This window comes from Mirounga leonina, unplaced genomic scaffold, assembly GCF_011800145.1.
Source record: "Mirounga leonina isolate KUSES-001 unplaced genomic scaffold, KU_Mleo_1.0 Mir_174, whole genome shotgun sequence".
In the NCBI taxonomy this organism is placed as follows: Eukaryota; Metazoa; Chordata; class Mammalia; order Carnivora; family Phocidae; genus Mirounga; species Mirounga leonina.
In genome coordinates, this window is record NW_023270451.1 from 47549796 (window position 1) to 47574812 (window position 25017).

General features: G+C 35.4%; 1 protein-coding gene across 7 annotated transcripts in view; it reads left to right on the forward strand.

Annotated features, from left to right (window-relative positions):
• BBS9 (Bardet-Biedl syndrome 9) overlaps positions 1-25017 on the forward strand; it is a 453139-nt gene that overhangs the window by 177959 nt on the left and 250163 nt on the right. For 6 of the 7 annotated variants that reach the window (XR_004682059.1, XM_035020866.1, XM_035020867.1 and 3 more), the window contains 5 exons: positions 507-560; positions 7572-7674; positions 9762-9866; positions 12292-12306; positions 19455-19595. Coding sequence is in view for 6 of the 7 variants with exons in the window: in XM_035020866.1 (XP_034876757.1) it covers positions 507-560; positions 7572-7674; positions 9762-9866; positions 12292-12306; positions 19455-19595 (418 nt within the window). In the remaining variant the exon portion in view is untranslated. The remainder of the gene's footprint in view (positions 1-506; positions 561-7571; positions 7675-9761; positions 9867-12291; positions 12307-19454; positions 19596-25017) is intronic. The other variant, XM_035020868.1, reaches the window with a different exon arrangement.

Genomic DNA, 25017 nt, shown 5'->3' on the forward strand with positions numbered 1-25017 from the left:
AATTTATTTATTTATTTTTTAAGATTTTATTTATTTATTCATGAGAGACAGACAGAGAGAGAGAGAGAGGCAGAGGGAGAAGCAGGCTCCCAAGGAGCAGGGAGCCCGATGCGGGACTCAATCCCAGGATCCTGGGATCATGACCTGAGCTGAAGGCAGACGCTTAACCATCTGAGCCACCCAGGCGCCCCCAAATTTTTTTATTTAAATTCTATTAGTTTCAACATTTAAGTAAATTTGTCAAGAGAGTATTTTAATAATAAAATATGTGCCCTTTTTTTTTCCATTTTGGAAAAGGTTTTTATTAGCTATGACTTTCCAGCTGAAGGTATTCAAAAAGCCACGTTGACCCTTTTAGTCTGTCATTAGATTGATAAGTCCTTTATGGTTAGTTCCCTATTTTGGTGGTGGGAAGTATATATTGCACCCATTGTGTTTACTCATGGATAGACATGTAATTTGCAACCATTCTTTCCTTCCTTCTCTTCTCAATTCTGTTTTTACAGCAAGCTACTGATGTTGAAGTGGGAACTGACCTTGTCCCTTCAGTCACAGTTAAGGTATTGTACCATGGTTCTAGACTGTATTGTGCAAACAGTATTACACATTTCATCACATCTGCCACTGTTGTCATCCTACGACTGGCTTATGGAAATGTAAAACAAGCACTTGAAATTTATGCATTTCCCTCAGCCTTGGGTAGCAAGGATAACCTTTATTGTTTCCTACAAATATAAAACTGATAATTGCATTTGTAGCAATGTTATGTAATATAAATAATTTTTATGGGTTATGCTTAACCATTACGTTTAAATGATCTAGGGTCTTTTTTCTAGAAACAAAATTAACATTTTAAATATGTTGGAGGAATTGTGTCATCACCATTTATGATAGACCAACCAGTTGATTGCAGCATCATATATATAGGGGAATTATATGAATGCTAATATCTTTCTTCTATCTATAATTATGTGTATATTTGAGAAGAATTTCTGCTCATCTACCTGCCATAACGTTAACTTTAAATGGATGTATTTATAGCAAGAAAATATTAAATGAAGAAGCCACAAAGTAGAGTAATGACAAATTGATAGTCCTAAAAAAATAGAATATGAAGGATGTGGTTTTGGTTAAAATTTTTAGTCCTGTCATTTAGAATTTTAGAACTAGAACTCAAATGTAGAACCCTCTTAAGGCATTTAGATTAAAGTGCGGTAAGCAGTCAGCACGTTATTAAGCTGAAAATATTTATCACTGCCCAGACCTTGGAGCCAGGAAAACTTGTGGATCTTGGCGATTTGCTTAGTTAAAACTTGGACAGGACTTTTTATTTTCTTAGATTATGGGTTGCTGTCCTTGGAGGAGCTTGACAGGGCACCAGGCTTTACCAATTGTGTTCGCTTACACTGGACCCAGCGGGTGGCCCAAGTGTGGGGATCTTTGGTAGAAGTTGAAGGGAGCCCAATCTTGTAACAGTTTCCTAAGCTAATTTTTTTGGATTCTTGCCACTGGAAACAAGGGTGGTCTTTCCCAGTTCTCCCTCCCCCCATCCAATCAAAGGCTCTATCTCATTAATACCTCTGAGTCTGGAAAAGCAGTAGTGGCAAGAAATCAAACACTTAAGAAAAAACGAAAAAACAAAAAACCACTGCAGAGTTCCAGGAATGATCTATAGACTTTTGTGTAGAGAAACCTCTTTTTTATCTATCTACCGATACTGTTCAGCCACACACACATAATAATTCAGGAGCACACTATAAATTGCAAAAAGAAATCCTGTACTTAAACCAAGTAACATTGCTCATGCTAATTCCCACCCCCCACCAACTGCTCGTTATTGCTATAAGTAAATACACCTTTCTCACCTATGCAGTTCTTAGGCTTTCATGTGTAATAATAGCCATCTTAAAATGATGGCATGACACTACTGGAAAATTCTCCCTCATTAATGGAATTTTTATATTTGAGAATGACTAAGTCTCAGCTCTCTTCCTTACTGCCATTATTAAGAGCATGAGAAAGAATGCAACACACAAGGGTTGCATAAAATCAGCTGGACTTGTACAGCAGACACAATGACTTCCTGATTCTGTCGGACGGTTTCTATACAAATTTTGCTATAAATCTCTTCTTATAGCCTTTTATAACAACAGCAGCCAAGATATATAACCATGCAAGTTTCCATTATAATAAATCCTGTTAATTGAGAAAATTTTTCCATCCGTTCCAAGTGAATGAAGATGTGGCTACCATGAGTATGTGTGCATGATGCGTGACCATCTATTCCAGGCAACTAAGGCAGAGTGGTTGTTCATACCTGGCCTTTGGAGTCATATTTATATATCTAGGATAAAAATTTGGTATTATATTTCCTAAGGATCATATTTCATTTTGTTAGAACCAGAAAACAGCATGGAAAATTCTTATATTAATGTTTTATGTTTTCCCCTTAATATTCTGTAATTATTTTTCTCTTAAAATATGAGGTTTATGATCTAGCCAAGTCTTTAACTCTTTTTTTTTTTTTTTTTTTTTGGCTCAAACACAAGTCTTCTTTGTTTTCCTCTAGTTATTTTCATCACACATCTCCTTGGTTCACATTTGAAAATGCCTAGGCCATTGTTGGGGTTTAATAAATCTGTGCATGAGAGCTATCATGATTTTACACAGTGTAAAATTGTGTGATCGTTGTCTAAGTACACATTGTTATGCCAGGTGGAGTCAGAATGTCTGTTCTTTTTTTTTTTTTAAGATTTTATTTGAGAAAGAGAGAGCATGAGCGGGAGGGGGAGGGGTAGAGGGAGAGGGAGAATCAGGGGGGCTCAATGCTGGGCTCCATACGGGGCTCCATCCCAGGACCCTGGGATCATAACCTGAGCCACAGGCAGATGCTTCACCAACTGAGCCACCCAGGCGGTCCAGAATGTATGTTCTCTTATAAGTAGCTTATTACTACTTTAAAGATTTTTCATTTTCACTTTTAAAACTAAGCTCTTATGATATATTCATGGTGATAGTTTTCAGTTCTCTTGCACATATTGGCTTATTGGTCTTGGACATGTTATTTAACTTCTCTGAACCTCTTTTTTTAAACTGTAAAATGAGGATACTTTTTAATTGCAGGGTTGTTTTGAGACTTAACACAGTTTATTAAGAGAATGGACTCTGGATTCTGGCAGACAGAAGTTAAATTGTGGTTCTTTCACTTATAATCAGAGTGGCCTTGGGCAAATTATTTAGCTTCTCTGAACCACAGTTTTCTCTTCTGTAAAATGATGTATAGTGATAGTCCCTGTTTCATGATGTTGTGAAGATTAAATGAGATAATGCACACAAATAATTTATTCGCATGGTTCCATGAATATAAAATGCCGTTAATGGTTATCATTAATATTATTAATTTTATTTAAAAATATATGTATAGACTAGCATTATATTATTATTTATAGTAAAATATTTAAGTTGTATCCTGTTTATTCAGTGGGCCTGGCATAATTTCTTCCCATAATTACCATCAAGATTTTACTAAAAATTTTTTGTTTATAATGATCAGACATCATGAAGGAAGCTTTGCTTGTGGTATGCAGATTCCCCTCATGTATTCCCAGGGCTTATAAAGTAAAAATTGAGGATTCATTGTTCATTTGCTGTGTTTATTGTATTTATTTGCATCAATAGTTATCCTTTCAAATTTTATTTTGCAAGTCAAAATTTTTGTGTTTAACTTATTTTTTAAGTTGTATAGACTACCCACATCATTTAAAATGAATGCAAGATACTTACTGAATCTAATTATATGTATATAATGTTTCTGGGCCAGTTGCGTATTCCTGTATATTGTTTCTTTCTCTATAGTATGTGTGTGTATGTATATATTATATATATATGAATATATATGTAAAATATATATTAAGGAATAGGTGATACATGCCTTTTCCTTAAGAGAAATTTGAAAACTACTTTTTTTTCTTTTTTTTTTTTATTCTTATGTTAATCCCCATACATTACATCATTAGTTTTAGATGTAGTGTTCCATGATTCATTGTTTGTACATAACACCCAGTGCTCCATGCAGAATGTGCCCTCTTCAATACCCCTCACCAGGCTAACCCATCCTCCCACCCCCCTCCCCTCTAGAACCCTCAGTTTGTTTTTCAGAGTCCATTGTCTCTCATGGTTCGTCTACCCCTCCGATTTCCCCCCCTTCATTCTTCCCCTCCTGCTACCTTCTTCTTCCTTTTTTTTTTTCTTAACATATATTGCATTATTTGTTTCAGAGGTACAGATCTGAGATTCAACAGTCTTGCACGATTCGCAGCGCTTACCAGAGCACATACCCTCCCCAGTGTCTATCACCCAGTCACCCCATCCCTCCCACCCCACCCCCCACTCCAGCAACCCTCAGTTTGGAAAACTACTTTTCTTAAAAATAGGTGTACCCTTGCCCTATGTGAGTTAGTAATGACATGTATCTGTGTCATATACTAGAATCTAATAACTAGACTGTAAGTTGCTCTACAGCAAAGGTGCCATATAGAAGAGTGCTTCTTAACTCTGGTAGTACATAGGTATCTGGGGAGCTAGGAAAAAAAAAAAACAATACCCAGAACTACCCTGAGAGATTGTGATTCAGTTGGTATACCAACCCTACCTGGGCAGTTGACTGTGGTTGAGTCTGGCTTACCATACCAACCACGTGGATGAACTCATCCAAATGAGACTGTTCAAAGGTTGGGACTTTTAGGACACAAAAGTCCAAAGAGAGAACATGCGCAATGAAAGTAAGATCTTTAAGCTTTTTCTTTGATAGCCTGAAAAATGATGCCCCTTAGCACTGTGACCCAGTAAAAATCCACAGGCCTGATGGTTTCTGCTGATGTTCCTCCTTAGGGGGAGTGAGAGAAGTCCTGGCCTTCTTTACCCATACCTGTCCTACTTCCCAGTCACACTGTTAACCTAGAGTTCTTAGCTTTTGATTCTAATATGGGAGGGTTTTCTTAGCGTCACCATATAAGAGCACCAGTTTAGAAATGCAACCAGCTGAGATACGCGGCAGTCAATATTGCCACTCTTTGATATTTTCTAGAATTAGATCTGTCATGTGTTTTTGTGTTAAGCCATGGAATAAAATGTGGTGCTTTGATATGTATCTAGGCTAGTAAATATCACCCAGTAAGGAAATCTTTAGAGAATAATTAATTTATGCAAAAGGTGGTATGCAGATACTAGATAAGATAATCCCATTGCCACATCTATACATGAAAAGAAAATGAATACATATTTCATGATGTAATTATTCACCAAGTGCAGGGCAGATTTTTCCTTTGTTTTTTTTTTAATGTGTTTATTTATTTAAAAAAATTTTTTAAAGAAGATTTTATTTATTTATTTGACAGAGAGATAGAGAGAGAGTACAAGTAGGCAGAGAGGCAGGCAGAGGGAGAGGGAGAAGCAGGCTTCCCGCTGAGCAGGGAGCCCAATGCAGAGCTTGATACCAGGACCCTGGGATCATGACCCAAGCCGAAGGCAGCCGCTTAACCAACTGAGCCACCCAGGTGCCCCTCTTTAAAAAATTTTTAAATTAACATATAAAGTATTATTTGTTTCAGAGGTACAGGTCTGTGATTCATCAGTCTTACACAATTCACAGTGCTCACCATAGCACGTATCCTTCCCAATGTCCATCACCCAGCCACCCCATCCCTCCCACCTCCCTCCCCTCCAGCAACCCTCAGTTTGTTTCCTGAGATTAAGAGTCTCTTATGGTTTGTCTCCCTCTCTGGTTTCGTTCTGTTTCATTTTTCCCTCCCTTCCCCTATGATCCTCTGTCTTGTTTCTCAAATTCCACATATCAGTGAGATCATATGATAATTGCCTTTCTCTGATTGACTTATTTCGCTTAGCATAATACCCTCTAGTTCTGTCCACGTTGTTGCAAACGGCAAGATTTCATTTTTTGATGGCTGCATAATATTCCATTGTGTGTGTGTGTGTGTGTGTGTGTATTTATCCATTCATCTGTTGATGGGCCTCTTGGCTCTTTTCCATAGTTTGACTATTGTGGACATTGCTGCTAAAAGCATATCAGACTCAACACCCAAAGAACAAATAATCCAATCAAGAAATGGGCAGAAGACATGAACAGACATTTTTCCAAAGAAGACATCCAAATGGCCCACAGACACATGAAAAAGTGCTCAACATCGCTCGGCATCAGGGAAATCCAAATCAAAACCTCAATGAGATACCACCTCACACCAGTCAGAATGGCTAAAATTAACAAGTCAGGAAATTACAGATGTTGGTGAGGATGCGGAGAAAGGGAAACCCTCCTACACTGTTGGTGGGAATGCAAGCTGGTGCAGCCACTCTGGAAAACAGTATGGAGGTTCCTCAAAAAGTGGAAAATAGAGCTACCCTATGACTCAGCAATTGCACTACTGGGTATTTACCCCAAAGATACAAATGTAGTGATCCGAAGGGGCATGTGCACCCCAGTGTTTATAGCAGCAATGTCCTTTGCTTTTGATAGAACATTTTTTATATCTTTATTGAGATATAATTCATATACCATACAATTTACTCATATAAAGAGTTCAGTTCAGTGATTTTTACTATATTTGCAGAGTTGTGGAACCATAACCAGAATTTAATTTTAGAACATTTTTGTCCCCCTTTAAAGTAACCACATGCTCCCTTTCCTCTTCCATCATCCACCCCTCCCCCGTTCCCATCCCTCAGCAACTTCTATTTTCTGTCTCTATAGATTTGCCTATTCTGGACATTTCATATAAATGGAATCATACAATATGTGGTTCTTTGTGACTGGCTTCTACCCCTTAGCACAATGTTTTTAAGGTTTACCCATGTTGTAGCACGTGCCAGTACTTCATTTCTTTTGATTACTGAATATGCTGAATACTATTTCATTGTAAGGATATACCATATTTTGCTTATCTGTTCATCAGTTGATGGACATTTGGGTTGTTTTTACTTTTGGCTATTGTGAAGAATGCTGCTATGAAATCTGTGTACAAGATTTTGGGGGGACGTATGTTTTCATTTCTCTTGACATGGAATTGTGAGGTCATATGGTAAATTTATGTTTAATTTTTTAAGAAACTATTTTCTTGCATGGCTATACCATTTTACATTCCCATCAGCAATGTATGAGGTGTTTTTCCTCACATTCTTGCTAACACCTATTTTGTGTCTGTTCTTTTGATTATAGCATTTTAGATGTGTAGTATCATCTCATTGTGGTTTTAACTTCTATTTCATAGTGATTAAAGATATTGAGCATGTTTTCATGTGCTTGTTTGGCCATTTCTATATCTCCTTTGGAGGAAAGTCTGTTTAACTCCTTTGTCCAGTTTCTAACGGTAGAAAGTACCACTTACCTACTTACCAGTTAATCTACTATTTATGTTACATGTTATGTTTTGCCACTACTCATTTTTTCTCAGATAATGTTTCCTAATTATTTGCTAATGATTTTTTACATACTTTTGCTATCCTATCAATTTGGATAAAATGTAATTTTCTATTAATAACAATTTCTGTTTCCTTAGGTCACATTGCAGAATCGACTGGCGCTGCAAAAAGCCAAATTATCAGTCTATGTGCAACCACCTTTAGTATTGACCTGTGATCAGTTCACCTTTGAATTTATGGGTAAGTGTTCTGTTTTGGCTTAAAGTCTATCATGGTGTGAGGTTTTCTTTTAATTAAAAGAAATTTTTTTTTGGTTAGTATGTTTACTTCATGGCTGTATTTCTTGTCTGAATAGTGAGGCTGGTATCTTTCTAAAATCAATGATTGTGTTGTTTTGCTTATATTTCCCCTCTAAACATCAAGCATGAATGATACTTTTTTTAAAAAATAGCAATATTCAGTGAATGGTCATTGAGCTGAAGTAATTATAGATTTTCAAGTGCTTTCCTTAACTAGATGGGCCTGTAATTGTAGTTAAATACTATAATTTGGAAGGCTTTCTTTATTGGTGTTTCTCTAGTGAGCTGTTTATTGAATCAGTTATGTGTGAAGAAAGAATATTGGTTTTGGAGTCTGGCCTGAATTTGAATTCTGGCTCTGACACTTACTCGATGTGTAACCTTCAGCAAGCTACTTTAGTAATTACTTGGAACCTCAATTTCTTTTAATCTGCAGAAAGGGGATAGTGATATCTGTCTTGCAGGGCTGTTTTACAGATTTAATTAGAAAATGAAGCTATGGAAGATACCTGTAATAATGCCTAAAATAGTAGACAGGTCATAAATGGCCACTCTTGGTAAGATTTCTTTGCACAGAATCTCTCATGTCCTATCATTTGCATCCCAGTTGTCATTAGTCCCATCAAAATGATTTCTGCTTTATCTTTCTAGCCTTTTTCTTTCTTTGTTTACTGCTGCTGTTCAGCTGGTCATTCTGTATCTTATTCATGACATCAAGAACCTATTTCTCTCTTTCGCCTTTGTATTATCAACCCTTACTTGAGTGCGCCTGGCAGATAGGAGGAATTCAATAAAATATTAATTGAAACATTGAATGAATGGTTGAATGGTTGAAGTAACTTTGTAGTGATGCCCAATCATTGGATTCTCACTTTATTTTCTAATTTTTTTTCATGGTACTTCCAATTTGTCTTTTTTTTTTAATTATTATTTTTATATATTTTTTTATTTTATTTTATTATGTTAATCACCATACATTACATCATTAGTTTTTGATGTAGTGTTCCGTGATTCACTGTTTGCACACAACACCCAGTGCTCCATTCAGTACGTGCCCTCTTTAATACCCATCACCAGGCTCACCCATCCCCCCACCCCCCTCCCCTCTAGAACCCTCAGTTTGTTTCTCAGAGTCCATAATCTCTCATGGTTCGTCTCCCCCTCCGATTTCCCTCCCTTCATTTTTCCCCTCCTACTATCTTTTTTTTTTTTTTTTTTAACATATAATGTATTATTTGTTTCAGAGGTGCAGGTCTGTGATTGAACAGTCTTACACCATTCACAGCACTCACCATAGTACATTCCCTCCCCGATGTCTATCACCCAGCCACCCCATCCCTCCTACTCCCCACCACTCCAGGGTATTATGCTAAGTGAAATAAGTCAGTCAGAGAAAGACATGTATGATATGATCTCACTGATATGAGGAATTCTTAATCTCAGGAAACCAATTTGTCTTTCTAAAACACCTTCTGAACAATTTATTTTTCCAGTTAAAAACCTCTTAAGACTGCCTAACACAGGTTGGAGGTCAAATACATGAATGTAGAAGTCTATGTACAATCTGCAAAGTCGTTACAGTTATAGTTACATCCTTATGCAGTCCCCCCTCCCATTTTCTCCTGCAGTCTGTATTCTCGCCATGATAAACTGTACTAATCCCTGTTCCCAGATTCTCTTGCCTTTTTCTGTACATATTTCTCTGATCCTGCTGCCTATTCATCTGACTAAAGAGAAGCAGTGATGTAGAATATGGGCACCCTTGTTCTGAAGTCAGTTTCCAGTTCTTTATTAGCTGTATGACCTTGGGCAAGCTTCTTAATCTCTCTGTAGCCAGTTTCCTCATGCACAAAAGTTGGGGACAATAATAGTACACACCTTACTGGGTTATTGTGAGGATTAAATAAATTAATCCATGTAAAGTGCTTAGGATACTAGCTGGCATGTAGTGTATGCATAATTTTAACTGTTGTTAATAATAATTGTCCAAGATTTTGTAACTTAATATTACTTTTACATTGCTTATAGCACCAGAGATGAGTAGAACAGTATCCTTTTCTGTTTATCTGAAAGGGAGTTATACACCACCTCAATTGGAAGGAAATGCTGTTGTTTCTTATTCCAGACCATCAGGTAAGCACACAATTGTTCACAGATTTATAAGCCTAATTACTCCTTTTAAAATATTGGGGTTATGAGTTAAATATTTAAGTGTTTAAGACTGAAAAACACATTGTAAAATATTACTAAATGGAAAAATAATTCTTTCCTAGTGTTAAATAAAATTATATGTCCAAATTACTGTTATGTGTTATGAATTATTAGAGATAAGTCTATTTAGCTGATTTCCACATATAATGTTTGATTCTGTCTTCTCAATTAATAGCAAATATGATATATTTTTATTCACACTCAAAGAATGGTATTAGACTTCACTTATCTGAACAAAGAAGAAAAGCCTGGGGCGCCTGGGTGGCTCAGACGTTAAGCGTCTGCTTCAGCTCAGGTCATGATCCCGGGGTCCTGGGATCGAGCCCCGCATCAGGCTCTCTGCTCGGCGGGAAGCCTGCTTCTCCCTCTCCCACTCCCCCTGCTTGTGTTCCCTCTCTCGCTGTGTCTCTGTCAAATAAATAAATAAAATCTTTAAAAAAAAAAAAGAAGAAAAGCCTTGTGTGAATTAGTGAAAAAGACTATTATGAAATGCTCTAATATAAAGCAGTATTCAGAGTTTCAGACACTGTTTTAATGACTAAATAAAACTCTTTAGTATCATACGTGTTAAAATATTTAAGAACAGATTTACTAAAATTTGATCTGTGCTTTTTCATGGAACTCTTTTTAAATTAAAAAAGTTATCTTCAGTCCAGTTGAGATTCAGTTAGTGGTAAATTTCAACTTCGTTTGGTCAAATTTTATAGTTTGTTTTTTTCCCCGTGCAGTGAATTTTTCATATTAACTGTTTGACAATCTGTTTATTGGTAGAATATGAATAATTAGTCATTGCTTTTTTTTTCAATGTTTTAACATAGTGTAACTGACAATAGGATATTTTAGCAATGTTGCATTTGTGTTTTTTAAACATTTCTGTACAGATTTTTTAGTTCTAAAAGTTTTAGAGATGCCTTGATTATCTTTTTCTTTTCTGTTGATGTCCACTTTGTATATTTAGCAATGTTTTTTAATAATTATAGTTTTAATTTTGTCTAAGTGAATTTTCTGGCTTAAGCATTGACAACCCTATACTCTAAGATAATTTTATAACTTTAATACATGTTTTCAAAATCTACTTCTTCTGCTTTGTAAGTTATTTTGCTTTAAGTTGTTAAAAAAATTCATTATTAACCAGAATTGACCATTTTAATCATTTATCTATATTTTCAAAATTTGAGGTTATGTAAATATTTTATGTTTAAATGACTTTGAGGAAGCTGGCTTCAGAAAGAAATACAAAACTTCCATAAGGCATCAAAGAGAGATAGACTTCTTTAGTTGGATATTTCTGAAAAGAACATTGAAAGTTTTAATGTTATTTTAATTTTGAGTTGTGAAATAAAAAGGAAAGAAATATTTGGCTAAAAGCTCTAGATCGTTTATCATTAATTGAACGTCTCAATAATCATAGGCACTTTTACACTTTTTATCCTTGTTACACTGTTGATGCCTTAATTCAACTAAGTATTTCATTTGTTTTCAGGGAAAGGGGTGACACTGGTTGAATATGAATTTAAAATAGAGAAATGGGTTACATAGCAAGTGGACAAAATACTTTAAAAATATGTTATAAAGTTGTAAAATCAGTCTGGGATCTTATGGTTATACATACCATTTTTAACTATTATGCTTTCCTATAGACAGAATTTAAAAGATTATAAATTATTGCTAAACCAAAGAGCATAGCATTAATTAGTTGAAAGTTAATTAGAAATTAAAATGTAAAAAAATGTCTATAAAAATAAAGGAAGACCAAGACAAGCCAAAACAAAAAGACATTATAATATAAGCGAGAGTAACTGGAAATATTGTGTATTTGGCATTTCCCTCAAATTTTTTTCCCAACAATTCATTTAATCCTCTTGATGTCATTTACATATTGAGTCTGGTTTGCTCTTGGTCTAGATCATATACCTTATGTCTTTTTTTTTTGCCACGTTTACACTGGATTAACACACTGTCATTGACTTCTGAGAATGAATGTACAAATATATTGTTAGATTTCACTTATTCATGTTATATTCTTCAGTTGTGAATTGACTTATTTTTATTGGGGGCCATTTAAATCATCTGAGAGAATCTAAAAAATTTTAATTTATATATATATTTTTTAATTTTATTTTATTATGTTATGTTAATCACCATACATTACATCGTTACGAGTTTTTGATGTAGTGATCCATGATTCATTGTTTGCATATAATACCCAGTGCTCCATTCAATACGTGCCCTCTTTAATTTATATTTTTAAGCAGATGTGTATTAAATTTGTGTTGTAATTTTACCACAAATAATTTGTTGCATTCTTTCTCCCCTATCCTTTTTTTGCATTGCCTCTGATGGATAGATCGAAATCCTGATGGTAAGTGAAAAGATAATTTAGAACAAAATGAATTTCAGAATTGAAATTTGGTCAGTGAATTGAACTGGTATTATACCATGAATGAACTATTTTTATAGACTGCTATTTTAACTATAGGAACTTCTTTAGGATGATTCAGTGCCTTCATGGAGAGGATCATAAATGTTTCCTCGCACAGAGACTTTTCATTCATTATTAGTTGTTTCAGAGTCATGAAAAAGAATGAAGCTCCATGACTTAAAAAAAAAAAAATCAAAAGTGTCATTGACCACTTATATCTGTAAGTTATTGGTGATTTACTCATATGCTCTGCTATCTTATTTTACTTAAAATAAAGACAGAATAAGGAAAAATGGTGTTCGTCACTGAATTCTCATTGTCTGTTTTCTTTTTCTTTCTATTTTTTTTAATTTTATTTTTTTTAAGATTTTATTTATTTATTTGAGAGAGAATGAGAGAGAGCATGAGGTAGGGAGGGTCAGAGGGAGAAGCAGACTCCCCGCCGAGCAAGGAGCCCGATGCGGGACTCGATCCCGGGACTCCAGGATCGTGACCTGAGCTGAAGGCAGTTGCTTAACCAACTGAGCCACCCAGGCGCCCTCTATTTTTTTTTTTTAATTGATTGAGGGCTGGGGTAAAGTGGTCAAAATGTCACTAGGGTATAGAAAGGATAGGCCCTGTGGGGTCTTTTTGATCATGCTAGTGGTTTTGATGTTTATTCTGTGACCAAAGAGCAGCCACTAAATGGTTTTAAGTATGTCATGAAGTGCATGGATGTGAACATGCACACACATGCTTTTGCCCCAGAAAGGACAGGAACAGATTTGTATTTTGGAAAGATCACTCTGACTCAATGTGGAGAACTGCTTTTGAAGCCAAATTGCCTGTCAGAAGTGCAGCTGGAGGTTATTGCGGTGGAGTAGAGTAGAGGTGATGGAGATGGGGCAGATACCTATTCAGGCTTCAGCTCAGTAGCAGTGAACACCTCTGTTGCAGAGATCTTCACATCTGAGTACCATCTCTAGTCAAAGGGATCAGGGTTCTTAGAGAAAAGGCTGTTGCCAGGTCTGGAGAAGGGAAAATAAGAGAGCCTGTTCTATATTGTTGGGTCAGAGAGCAAAGAAGTGGTCAAGAGAAATGATCACAGTACCTCACAATGATTCAGAAACCGGTGGAGGAGTTTCCACTGGCTAGATATGGGACATTTTGAGCATCAAAATCATAATAATGATAATTTATTATAATATGTTGAAGACAGAGATAGAATCTGTGAGTACAGTGATAAAATAAAGGCACGTATAGAGGGAAAACTCTGCAAAAGGGGGTCAGCTAATAAGTGTAGAATGGGTGATAGAATTAGAGAATCATTCTCTAAATCTTTGTAATAATTAGTTCAGGAAAGATTCATCAATGGACACTAAATTCATTGGAATAATAGAATATTCAGTCTCAAAACATTACCTCATAGATTACTTTTTAATTACAAGGAGAAAACAGTATCTCTACAGGAGTGGTTTGGTAATACCACCATAACCAAGTGATCAGTGTTAGCGTCCTTAGTATCAGCACAAACTGACATTATATACGACCTGTACTGATGCACACGTCTTTTGAGACATACAAATTGTCTGTTTTCTATGTGTCTGAATAGATCCGCTGCTCTCTCTAATCAGAGCACTATGAGTACTTATTCTGTGGGCCTATTTCTTTTTTTTTTTTTTAAAGATTTTATTTATTTATTTGAGAGAGAGAGAATGAGAAAGAGCACATGAGAGAGGGGAGGGTCAGAGGGAGAAGCAGACCCCCCACTGAGCAGGGAGCCCGATGCGGGACTCGATCCAGGGACTCCAGGATCATGACCTGAACTGAAGGCAGTCGCTTAACCAACTGAGCCACCCAGGCGCCCTCATATAACCCATTTTGAATTTTCTTTTTCCTAGCCATTGCATTCTACAAGAGAGGGTATAAAAAGAGGCTGTTTTCTTTTTTTTTTTTTTTAAGATTTTTATTTATTTATCTGAGAGAGAATGAGAGACAGAGAGCACGAGAGGGAAGAGGGTCAGAGGAAGAAGCAGACTCCCCGCCGAGCAGGAAGCCTGATGCAGGACTCGATCCAGGGACTCCAGGATCATGACCTGAGCCGAAGGCAGTCGCTTAACCAACTGAGCCACCCAGGCGCCCAGTGTGGGCCTATTTCTTATCTTGTTTAGAATTTGTGGGGCGATGTCATCAAGGTTCTGACCCCTTGAACTTACCTGGGCCAATGTTGATTGTTACCTGTTTTGTTTTCCCCAAATCCTTTATGTATGACTCTGCTGCAATACCAATCATAATATGAATTTCATTAAGTTTGTTCCTTAGGTTTCCCTAGTAGATTTTGGGCTCCTCCAGAGCAGGGTTTAAGTACTCATCTTTGAACTGCGCGATGTCAGGGTAGATGACAGGCACTTAGAGTATATCCTACTTTGACTATTTTTCTTTCTAGACACAGACTTACTGTGGTGGTTTATCTCAGTTTATTAGATATTTTAAGATAAATATTAGATAGAAATATTAATTAGTAATAAAGAAATACTTAAAAAATAATGGCAGTAATTTACTCCTACAGTTTTGGTAATGCCAACAACTTGAGTTGCATTGTATCTGGGAAGTGAAAATATATTTATATGAGAAACATTTTAATAGGAGTAAGTGTTTAGCTTAATAACATGAAATATACTTGTCAAATTAGGATTTTGGGTTATTAAAAATAACTGATTATTAACAATGAATATTTACATTTTACTTGGCAAGATTGGATCTAGCTAGTAAGATTTTATACTGACTTTTGTAAAATACCATATTATTTAAATGATTTATTTTAACTTTAAAAAACTGGCAAAGGTTATTATTGAAAGGAATTTACTCCCTCTTACTGTAAATTCAGCCCAAACCATGAGAAAAAAAAAATCACAATACATGGAAATTTTAGTATTTCAATACAAACCTAATAATCTCTTATGATATATTTTTAAATTATAATTAAGCTTTACGGAGTAGGGTTACAATATTCAGCTTCACCTAGTTGGCAAGATTAAATAATATGTTGCTACTTAGATCTTAACTTACACACAAGGCTTCAAATTTCAAAGACTGGTCCATTTTATTGGCCTGATCTGTTCAGGCTCTTTGCAGATAAGCAGTCCTGCTTTTACATGTGGAAAAAGAGAAGCAAAGGAGGTTTTATGTTGTCCCATAAGAGTTAGTCTCCATTATGTCTGCATTAAAGTTACATGACATGGGCAGTGTAAAACATGACTGCAGATGGGGCACAGTACGTAGCCAGACATAACAGGAAGGGATCAAGGAAGTTCTGGCTCCCAGACATTGCTACTGCTTTGGGGTTCCTTGTTTTAAAAATGAAATGACTCTAGCAGGCCCCTGGAAAGAGTTCTGAAGGCATTATATAGATGTGTAATATATATAGTTATTCTACTCTGATATATATGTTCTTTTTTCCTTTTTTTTCTCCCCCCCCAAAGCACATTTGGCTTCTCTCTTGACAGTGATACTGGGCTCTTGGGTGTGCCAGGTGTAATTAGAATTCTCTTCCTGGAGAAATTGTTCTGTCAAGAGTGGATTTGATGTGAATTTTCTCTCTAAGTGTTAAATAATTTTGTGATTAATTGCACCAGAGTAGTTGTGACTATCCATTTCCTCTGTTAGGCTAGAAAGGGAAGTGTCTGAAGGAGAGGTGATTATATTTGGTAAAAAACTGCAGAACAAAGTCATTCTGATGAACGAGTAGGCCAATATTTGAGTATTATAAATGACCAATTTTTTTTTTTTCTCAGCCTAACAGAGAGTTATTTGAATAAGCCAGATACAGAGACTGTTTTTCCAACTACATAGAGAAAATATCACTGATGGTAGGCAAAGTTAGGACCAATTAGACTTTCATCAAAGTCAAAAGCTATTCTAGGAGCAAATTTGAAAAGTCTTTAAATACATGCAATTCTTTCCTTATTATAGGTACATATATGCATGCATTCACACATACCTCTATACCTCTGGCTTCAGGTTCTTAGATGCAATCACAACCTGAAGAGTAAATTGTTAGCCAAATTTTCATTTCAGGTTTTTCAAGAAAGTGTAAAGCTCAATAGAAATGTGCCTCTGATAAACCCCATGTCTAAATACTGGAGATTGTATTTTAAAAGACTGGGGTTTTAATTTAATGGAAAGTAGTGTTAAATACTGGCATTACAATTTTTCTTTTTAAAGATATGGTTTCCTTAAACTGGTTTCTGAAGGATTTCATTTTCTACCTCCCGCCCCCTGCCAGTGGTAAAACTTTTCAAGCTGCCAGCATTTAAAGAATAGCCATAATCATTTTATTAAGTATGAGTGTCATCATTTTTCAAAATAATGTTTTCCAAATGTCCTATGAAACAGGTTTACAGTTCTTGGAGAGAAAAGCAATTCTGGAGGGTTTCTACAAATCTTAGCAACTGCAGACTACTGCCCTAGTGTGTGATACTGTCATTAACGGACTTGAGTTGTGAATTGAGTTATAATGTATTTCCCTTCTTGGGTTCATTAGTGCTTGCAAGCCATTTGTTTCAATTTCTGAAAACATATATATATGACCAGTTTCTTTAGCTCTAGGTTCTTGGAAATTTAGGGTAATAATCTTCAAATATATAGACTCAGTAACATAAGGCCAGTGTTACTGATTGTGATTAATTTTTTTTTTTTTTACCACCAACTCAAGTAGTATCTATCTGATCCAAGTGAAGTAGAGCCACAGTTTTAGCAGTATAGTTTTAGAAGGACATTTATAGTCAAATTTTGTTTGAACACTTAGCTCAGACTTTGGGTGAAAGTATATAGAAAGGTAGCTTCTCTTCGTGCCTGTACAGAATTGTCAAAAGATGAAGGATTTTTTTCCATTATTACATTCATTAAAAATGAAGGAAATGGAAATAGGTTTTAGTGTCTTTGTTCTTTTCAGGCTGCATCTATTAATTGAGGCTGTAATTTATATATTGTAGAGGAAACATATTAGTAGGTATATTTCCATAATTTAGGGTTATATGGAATATATGAAGTTGGAAAAAATAATGCTTTGTAATATTTTTATGCTGATATTGATGGTTGTGGTTTGAACAGTAGCTTAGATCATGTTACCATAATATTTTGAGACAGAACATTTCATCATTGTAAAGTACAAATACACATGCCTTTAAAACCTCAGAGAATGTCAGGAAATAATGCCTTGGGACTTTTCTGAAGAGACACCAGTTATAATTTGCATCTAGGATTCCAGGAGAAGTGAATTTAACATCTGTTGGTTATCAGCAAAAAATGAGCTATGTAAAATTTAATGGATAATAGATTATGTTGAAGAGAATCACAAATATGCTCCACATGCTCTGAAAAAGTATTTAATTGACCTCATATATCAGTATGCTTGCCATTGTTGAGATCTCTCACTATCCTCGTGAATAAATAGTGCTGGAAAGTGTACTACCAGCTTGGATGTCGAGCAAGCCCTACAACTCCAATTGGCATTAACAGAATATATCGCTAATTTTAGGGATCCTGTTTTGGGATCATGTCCCCAAGCTTTAACTGCTTCTGCTTTTGCTATTTTTAGGCTGCTCACTGACTCCACTATAAAGAGATAAAGGAATTAATGTGTGGCTACATCAAGTAGAGTAGGACATTTTAAGTTTTTCATTTCTCTACAGCAATATACTAAGATAGAGGTTTCAGTATATTACCTTTTATCTTATCCAATCAAAGGTGGAATCCTAGAATAAAAGGAGAGAACACTGAAGTTGTAGAATGGCTTTGCTAGATTTATAAGTAGAGAACCTAATTTGCTTTGGTTTCAATTTCATTCTCTGTAAAAATATTGAAAGGAATGATTTTTTTTTTTTAAGATTTTATTTATTTGACACAGAGAGAGACAGCAAGAGAGGGAACACAAGCAGGGGGAGTGGGAGAGGGAGAAGCAGGCAGGCTTCCCGCGGAGCAGGGAGCCAGATGTGGGGCTTGATCCCAGGATCCTGGGATCATGACCTGAGCCGAAGGCATATGCTTAACGAGTGAGCCATCCAGGCGCCCCTGAAAGGAATGATCTTAAAAACTTTTAATTTTGACATAAAACTCTTCATTGTTATTTATTTAATTACGTTTTTCAATATGCCTGTAAATGTACTGAAAAATTCAGTTGAATGACCATGTAATACTTTCAAAATGTCACTTAACAGTGATATGTAAAGTTAAATGGATTGAGAAAAATTTAATTCATATGAAAGTAATATTCTTAATATTACTGTGTAAAATGACATGAACTTAAGTAGAACTACAGTAGAACAAATTCTGCCTTCATGCTTATAATTTATTGTATATTTTTAATTGTAATTTGAATCTTCAATAAGTAAAAATAGCTAAAGATTTAAATTTTTTGGTGGTAGAAAAAATATTAGATAAGGTCATATAGCATCTTCCTGATACAGATTTCATATACATATTTGCTCATTTTAGGGGCTAGAGATTTGAAGATCTTAGTTTAAAGACAGTTCAGTAATTGAATATAAAATTGAATTAACTGGGTTTTTTTTTTTTGCCTTCTTTTAAAATTTTTTTAATTTAAATTCAATTAATTAATATATAGTGTAATATTAGTTTCAGAGGTAGAGTTCAGTGATTCATCAGTCTTATGTAGTACCCAGTGCTCATTACATCACGTGTTCTCCTTAATGTCCATCACCCAGTTACCCCATCTCCAGCCCCCTCCCCTCCAGCAACGCTCAGTCTGTTTCCTATGATTAAGAGTCTCTTACGGTTTGTCTCCCTCTCTGAGTAAATATACCGTGTTGTATAGTGTTCACCTGTGATGTTTTTTAAAGTATGATCTTATATTAAAGGCAGACATCATGCCTACGCTCTTTTTTTTGTCTTGAACTTTTTGACAATAATATAAAAATGTGTATTATGATAATACTTCGTAGTTTTTTCAGTTATGCTAAATGAAATGGGCCGGAGCAAAATTTTAAAATAAGATATATTGCTACTCAAACTATTAATATAGTTCAAATTTTTGGGGGTCAAATTTTCTGTCAAGTCTATGAATCTACATTTCTCTCTTTTTATTTCAGGCATTCCTCGGGTTATCCAATGTAAATTTAGACTTCCCCTGAAATTAATCTGTCTACCAGGTCAGCCTTCAAAAACTGCAAGCCACAAACTGACTATTGATACCAACAAATCTCCAGTTAGTCTTCTCAGTCTCTTTCCAGGTAGGACTTTTGAAGTAACATGCCTGTAACATCAGAAATGTTAAGAATTCAGAATGGAATCCTTCATCAGCAGGTAATGATAGGGTAATTATCAGATAATTGTTAAGTCAGAATATAAAAATGCCTCAAAGATTTTTCTCTCTTGTTTGCCTGTTCAAAGACAAATAGCTTATATCAACAAGGTAATAAGGTGTACCTTTTAAGTTTGATTAAAATTATTATAATCATTTTGCTTCAGTATTCAGAAATGAAAACATCAAATGTTTCTTTTTAGACTGGAATTTTTTGGCTTGGAATGTAAATATTTATTATTCATCTTTATTGTAGGTTTTGGCTATGTACCTTTTTAAAGTATATTCTATGCCCCTAAAAAGTAATCTCATAAGTAGATGCTCTTTGTGGTTTTGCTTTCTCCAGCAGCTGGAGGGGGTGACTGTTCAATTCTCTGGTTCTGATCCTTTGAAAGAGGCTTCTTATATAAAGCTTGAATATCACAGTGAATTTGGGGTAATTTGTGAAGGTGTGACTTTCTCCAGGTATCAGTTTTTCTTTCTGAGTAGCTTAGAAAAGAGAGAGATGTTGATTGGATAAAACATCTTCAGTAACCAGGGTTTCTAATCCTGGTGATGGGGAGGAATTAAAAAAAAAAAATCTGGGAATTAAATCAACCTTTTCAAATCCCTTATTAAAAATTGGCACTGTTGACTATGATATGCATCCTCGGGGACCCAGGCATTAGTGGATAGGATTTAGAATACAAAGAGTATTTTCCACAAGGTTTAGAAATTTATGGTAAGTCAACTTTTGTGTTATTAATTACTTAAAGTACTTAAAATTTATTTTTCATTAATTTGAAGTGTTTAAAAAGCTTTATTTATATCTAACTCAATGAAAAATCTCTAAAATTAAATACTCTTTATTACAATTAATCTATTCTTTAGTTTGAATTGAGTTTGGACACACACACACACACACACACACTTTGTTAGCAAATAGTTTTATACTGTTTGGTTTCTTTCTCCTTTTCCCTTCCCTTCTCTTTCTTCTCAATTTTCTTATAACACATTTGGGTTATAAAAAAGGTGGAAAGAGTCACTATCCTTACAACATCTTATACAAATGTATTAGTTCCTTGGGTCTCCTATACTCTCCTGGGAATATAGTTGGAAATGGCATGCTGCACACTGAATTTATTGGTGTCTTTGAAAAATGTTTAAGACCCTGGCTTCTGCGTGGGTGATTTTTACTATAGGTGGATGAAAACCAACAGAGATTGAATAAAAATGGATGCTTTTAACCAGAGAGGTAATCTCTGTAAGATATGGATTAGATAAGAAGAACTAAGGAAAGCTTAGATAACTCATCCATTTTCCTCCTGATTTTAGGCTCAATTGTTTTTATGTCACAGGTTATCTTAGGCTTATCAGCATATTTTTGCTTCTTACTTACTCTAGAAATGGGACTCAATGACAAATTTAAAAAAATTTTCCCCCATATCCAATGTACATGATTTGGCATGTTCTCTTTTGGAGTTGTTGGATGTGCATTCATATTGGACATGATGGAATCCTGTAATTATTTAAAATAAGTACTCTTGTTACTTTTTCACTTTTTACTTCTTGAGAGTGCTTTTTACTCTTGGTATGTATAAGGCTTTCTATGTTGATGTCAGATAAATTTGCTATTGCGAATCTGTTTTTTAGCTGAAGTAAACAAATTAATGAGCTTCATAGAGAAGAAATAAAACTAGATTTAATCTACATCTGTTCCTATTTGTTTATTTCAGTTCTTTGTTCTGAACAAATATAGGTCTATTTACAATAACTTTAGTTTTTCTCATTACAAAAGAAATGTGAAATTTAGAAATGGACAACCAAAAGGAGGAAAACAAAAATTACTGGTAATTCCACCATCCAGCAATGTCTACTTATGTTTCATGACATTTCCCTAATCTTTTTTTTTTTAAATTATGTCATGTTAGTCACCATACTAAAAAACTATCATCATTAGTTTTTGATGTAGTGATCCATGATTCATTGTTTGCGTATAACGCCCAGTGCTCCATGCAATACATGCCCTCCTTAATACCAATCACTGGGCTAACCCATCCCCCCACCCCCCTTCCCCCCTAAAACCCTCAGTTGGTTTCTTGGGAGTCCATAGTCTCTCATGGTTCGTCTCCCCCTCCGATGTGCCCCCCTTCATTTTTCCCTTCCTTCTCCTAATGTCCTCTATGCTGTTCTCTATGTTACACAAATAAGTGAAACTATATGATAATTGACTTTCTCTGCTTGACTTATTTCACTTAGCATAATCTCCTCCAGTCCCATCGATGTTGAGGCAAAGTTGGGTATTCATCCTTTCTGATGGCTGAGTAATATTCCATTGTATATATGCACCACATCTTCTTTATCCATTCGTCTGTTGAAGGGCATCTGGGCTCTTTCCACAGTTCAGCTATTGCGGACATTGCTGCTATGAACATTGGGGTGCATATGGGCCTTCTTTTCACTACATCTGTGTCATTGGGGTAAATACCCAGTAGTGCAATTTCTGGGTCATAGGGTAGCTCTATTTTAATTTTTTGAAGCACCTCCACACTGTTTTCCAAAGTGGCTGTACCAACTTGCATTCCCACCAACAGTGTAAGAGGGTTCCCCTTTCTCCACAACCAGGTGGTATCTCAGTGTGGTTTTGATTTGAATTTCCCTGCTGGCTAATGATGATGAACATTTTTTCATGTGTCTGTTAGCCATTTGTATGTCTTCATTTGAGAGGTGTCTTTTCATGTCTTCTTCCCATTTTTTGACTTGATTATTTATTTTTTGGGTGTTGAGTTTGAGAAGTTCTTTATAGATCTTGGAAATTGGTGCTTTGTCTGTAGTGTCATTTGCAAATATCTTCTCCCATTCTGTGGGTTGCCTCTTTGTTTTGTTGACTGTTTCCTTTGCTGTGCAGAAACTTTTTATTTTGATGAAGTCCCAAAAGTTCATTTTTGCTTTTGTTTCCCTTACCTTTGGAGACATGTCTTGACAGAAGTTGCTGTGGCCAATGTCGAAGAGATTACTGCCTATGTTCTCCTCTAGGATTTGATGGATTCCTGTCTCACATTGAGGTCTTTCATCCATTTTGAGTTTATCTTTGTGTATGGTATAAGAGAATGGTCGAGTTTCATTCTTCTGTATATAGCTGTCCAATTTTCCCAGCACCATTTATTGAAGAGACTTTTTTCCATTGCATACTTTTTCCTGCTTTGTCAAAGATTATTTGACCATAGAGTTGAGGGTCCATATCTGGGTTCTCTATTCTGTTCCACTGGTCTATATGTTTGTTTTTGTGCCAGAACCATGCTGTCTTGGTGATCACAGCTTTGTAATATAGCTTGAAATCGCATTTCCCTAATCTTTATAAAAATATCTTTCATTATCCCCAAAGAATTTTACTTTGCATAATGCTGTGAAGTATTTTTCTATATAATTAGATATTTTTATTACATGATTTTAAGGATTGCATAATATCCTATCATAAATCCGTACTATAAAATCATTTGGCCAGCATTATGTTTTTGACATGTTGTTTTCAGTTTATTAATATTATAAATATATTGTAGCAGTACTCCTTCAAATTTATTATTATTTCTTTGATGAATATCTAAAAGTGGAATTACAGAGTCAAACAAAGGATAAGAATATTTTTAAAGCTTTTGAAATATAATGTCAAACTGACTAACTAAAGGGCCCTATCAATTAACTCTATCAATGATATTCGAATGGAGGTATCTAGTACCCCAATCCTTGCCTTTAGAGAATATAATTATAAAAAGCTTTAATATGCTTAATGGCTATATATTTACTTATGTATATAATAAATAACCATCTGGGGTGGTTTTGGCTAAATGTTACTTAAGCACTAAGTAATATTTATACTATATATATATATATAAAGTACATTATATATATATATATCCCCCCCCATAAAGCGAGGGGGGTAAGTGGGCAGTAGACGCTGATGTAGTGGTTTATGAATATTACCAGAGACCCAGCTTTTTTCTTCCTTCCTTCCTTCCTTCCTTTAAAAGATTTTATTTGAGAGAGAGACAGCGAGGGAGGGAACACAAGCAAGGGGAGTGGGAGAGGGAGAAGCAGGCTTCCCAGTGAGCAGTGAGCCCGATGCAGGCCTTGATCCCAGGACCCTGGGATCCTGACCTGAGCCAAAGGCAGATGCTTAACGACTGAGCCACCCAGGCACCCCTGCTTTTTTCTTTCTTTGCACTGTGCCTTCTCTAGTGTGTTGGTTGGCACATGACAATAAACTGCTTCAGATTCAGTCATCATACCTGACTACAAGGCAAGAGGTAGGGGAAAGAGGTAGCTATAGCAACAAGTATAACTTTTATCAGAAAGGCGTGTTTCTATAATATTCTTAGGAGATTTCTACTTAGGTCTCAATAGCCATAATAGTGTCTGCATAGCCTCCTCTAGCTGTAAAGGAGGCTGAGAACTAATATAGATGGACTAAGGGAAAGGAGGAATAGGTGTTAAATTAGCTGATGTTCAGGGGTGCCTGGGTGTTTCAGTCGTTAAGTGTCTGCCTTCAGCTCAGGTTGTGATCCCGGGGTCCTGGGACCGAGCCCCACATCGGGCTCCCTGCTCCACTGGGAGTCTGCTTCTCCCTCTCCCACTCCCCCTGCTTGTGTTCCCTCTCTCGCTGTGTCTCTCTCTGTCAGGTAAATAGAATCTTTAAAAAAAAAAAATTAGCTGACATTCAGAGTATGCCATGATACCAGTAATTTTACACAAAAATTTTACTTAAATGGAATAACAAATAGCATGCAGCTGTAACAGTCTTTTATGCTGCTCAAATATATGGCTATTTTCCTTGTCAATAAATTTATATTTTAATGATTACATAACATCCCCTTGTTTTGGAGGTACTGTGTATATAGTTATTTTTTTTTGATGCTTCTCTGATTCTCTTTAGAGAAATTCCTTGAAGACAAATGACTGAGTTAAAGAGTATGCACATTTGAAAACTTTAATTAAATGCCAACCTTCTTTCCAGAATAATTGTATCAGGTTATGTGCCCCAAAACATCAGGGTTCATACCAAGCAAGGGTAGCAGCTGGATTTTGGAAATTTTTGATATAGATGAAAAATGACATCCCTTTTTAAAATTTGCATTTCTAACTTATTAGCATAGGCATTTTGTAATTTTCATTGACTACTTGTATTTTTTTAATATATAAGGTTTATATTTTTATGTAGTAAAATTTAATTTAAGATTTAATTTTATTAATTGCTTTCTTTATAGTTTCAAGTTTCATGTTGTGCTTAGAATGGCCTCTATTTATTAAGATTATAAGATATTTAGTTATATTTTCTTTTGGTACATTTTAATACATTCTTTAATTTTCAAAACAAT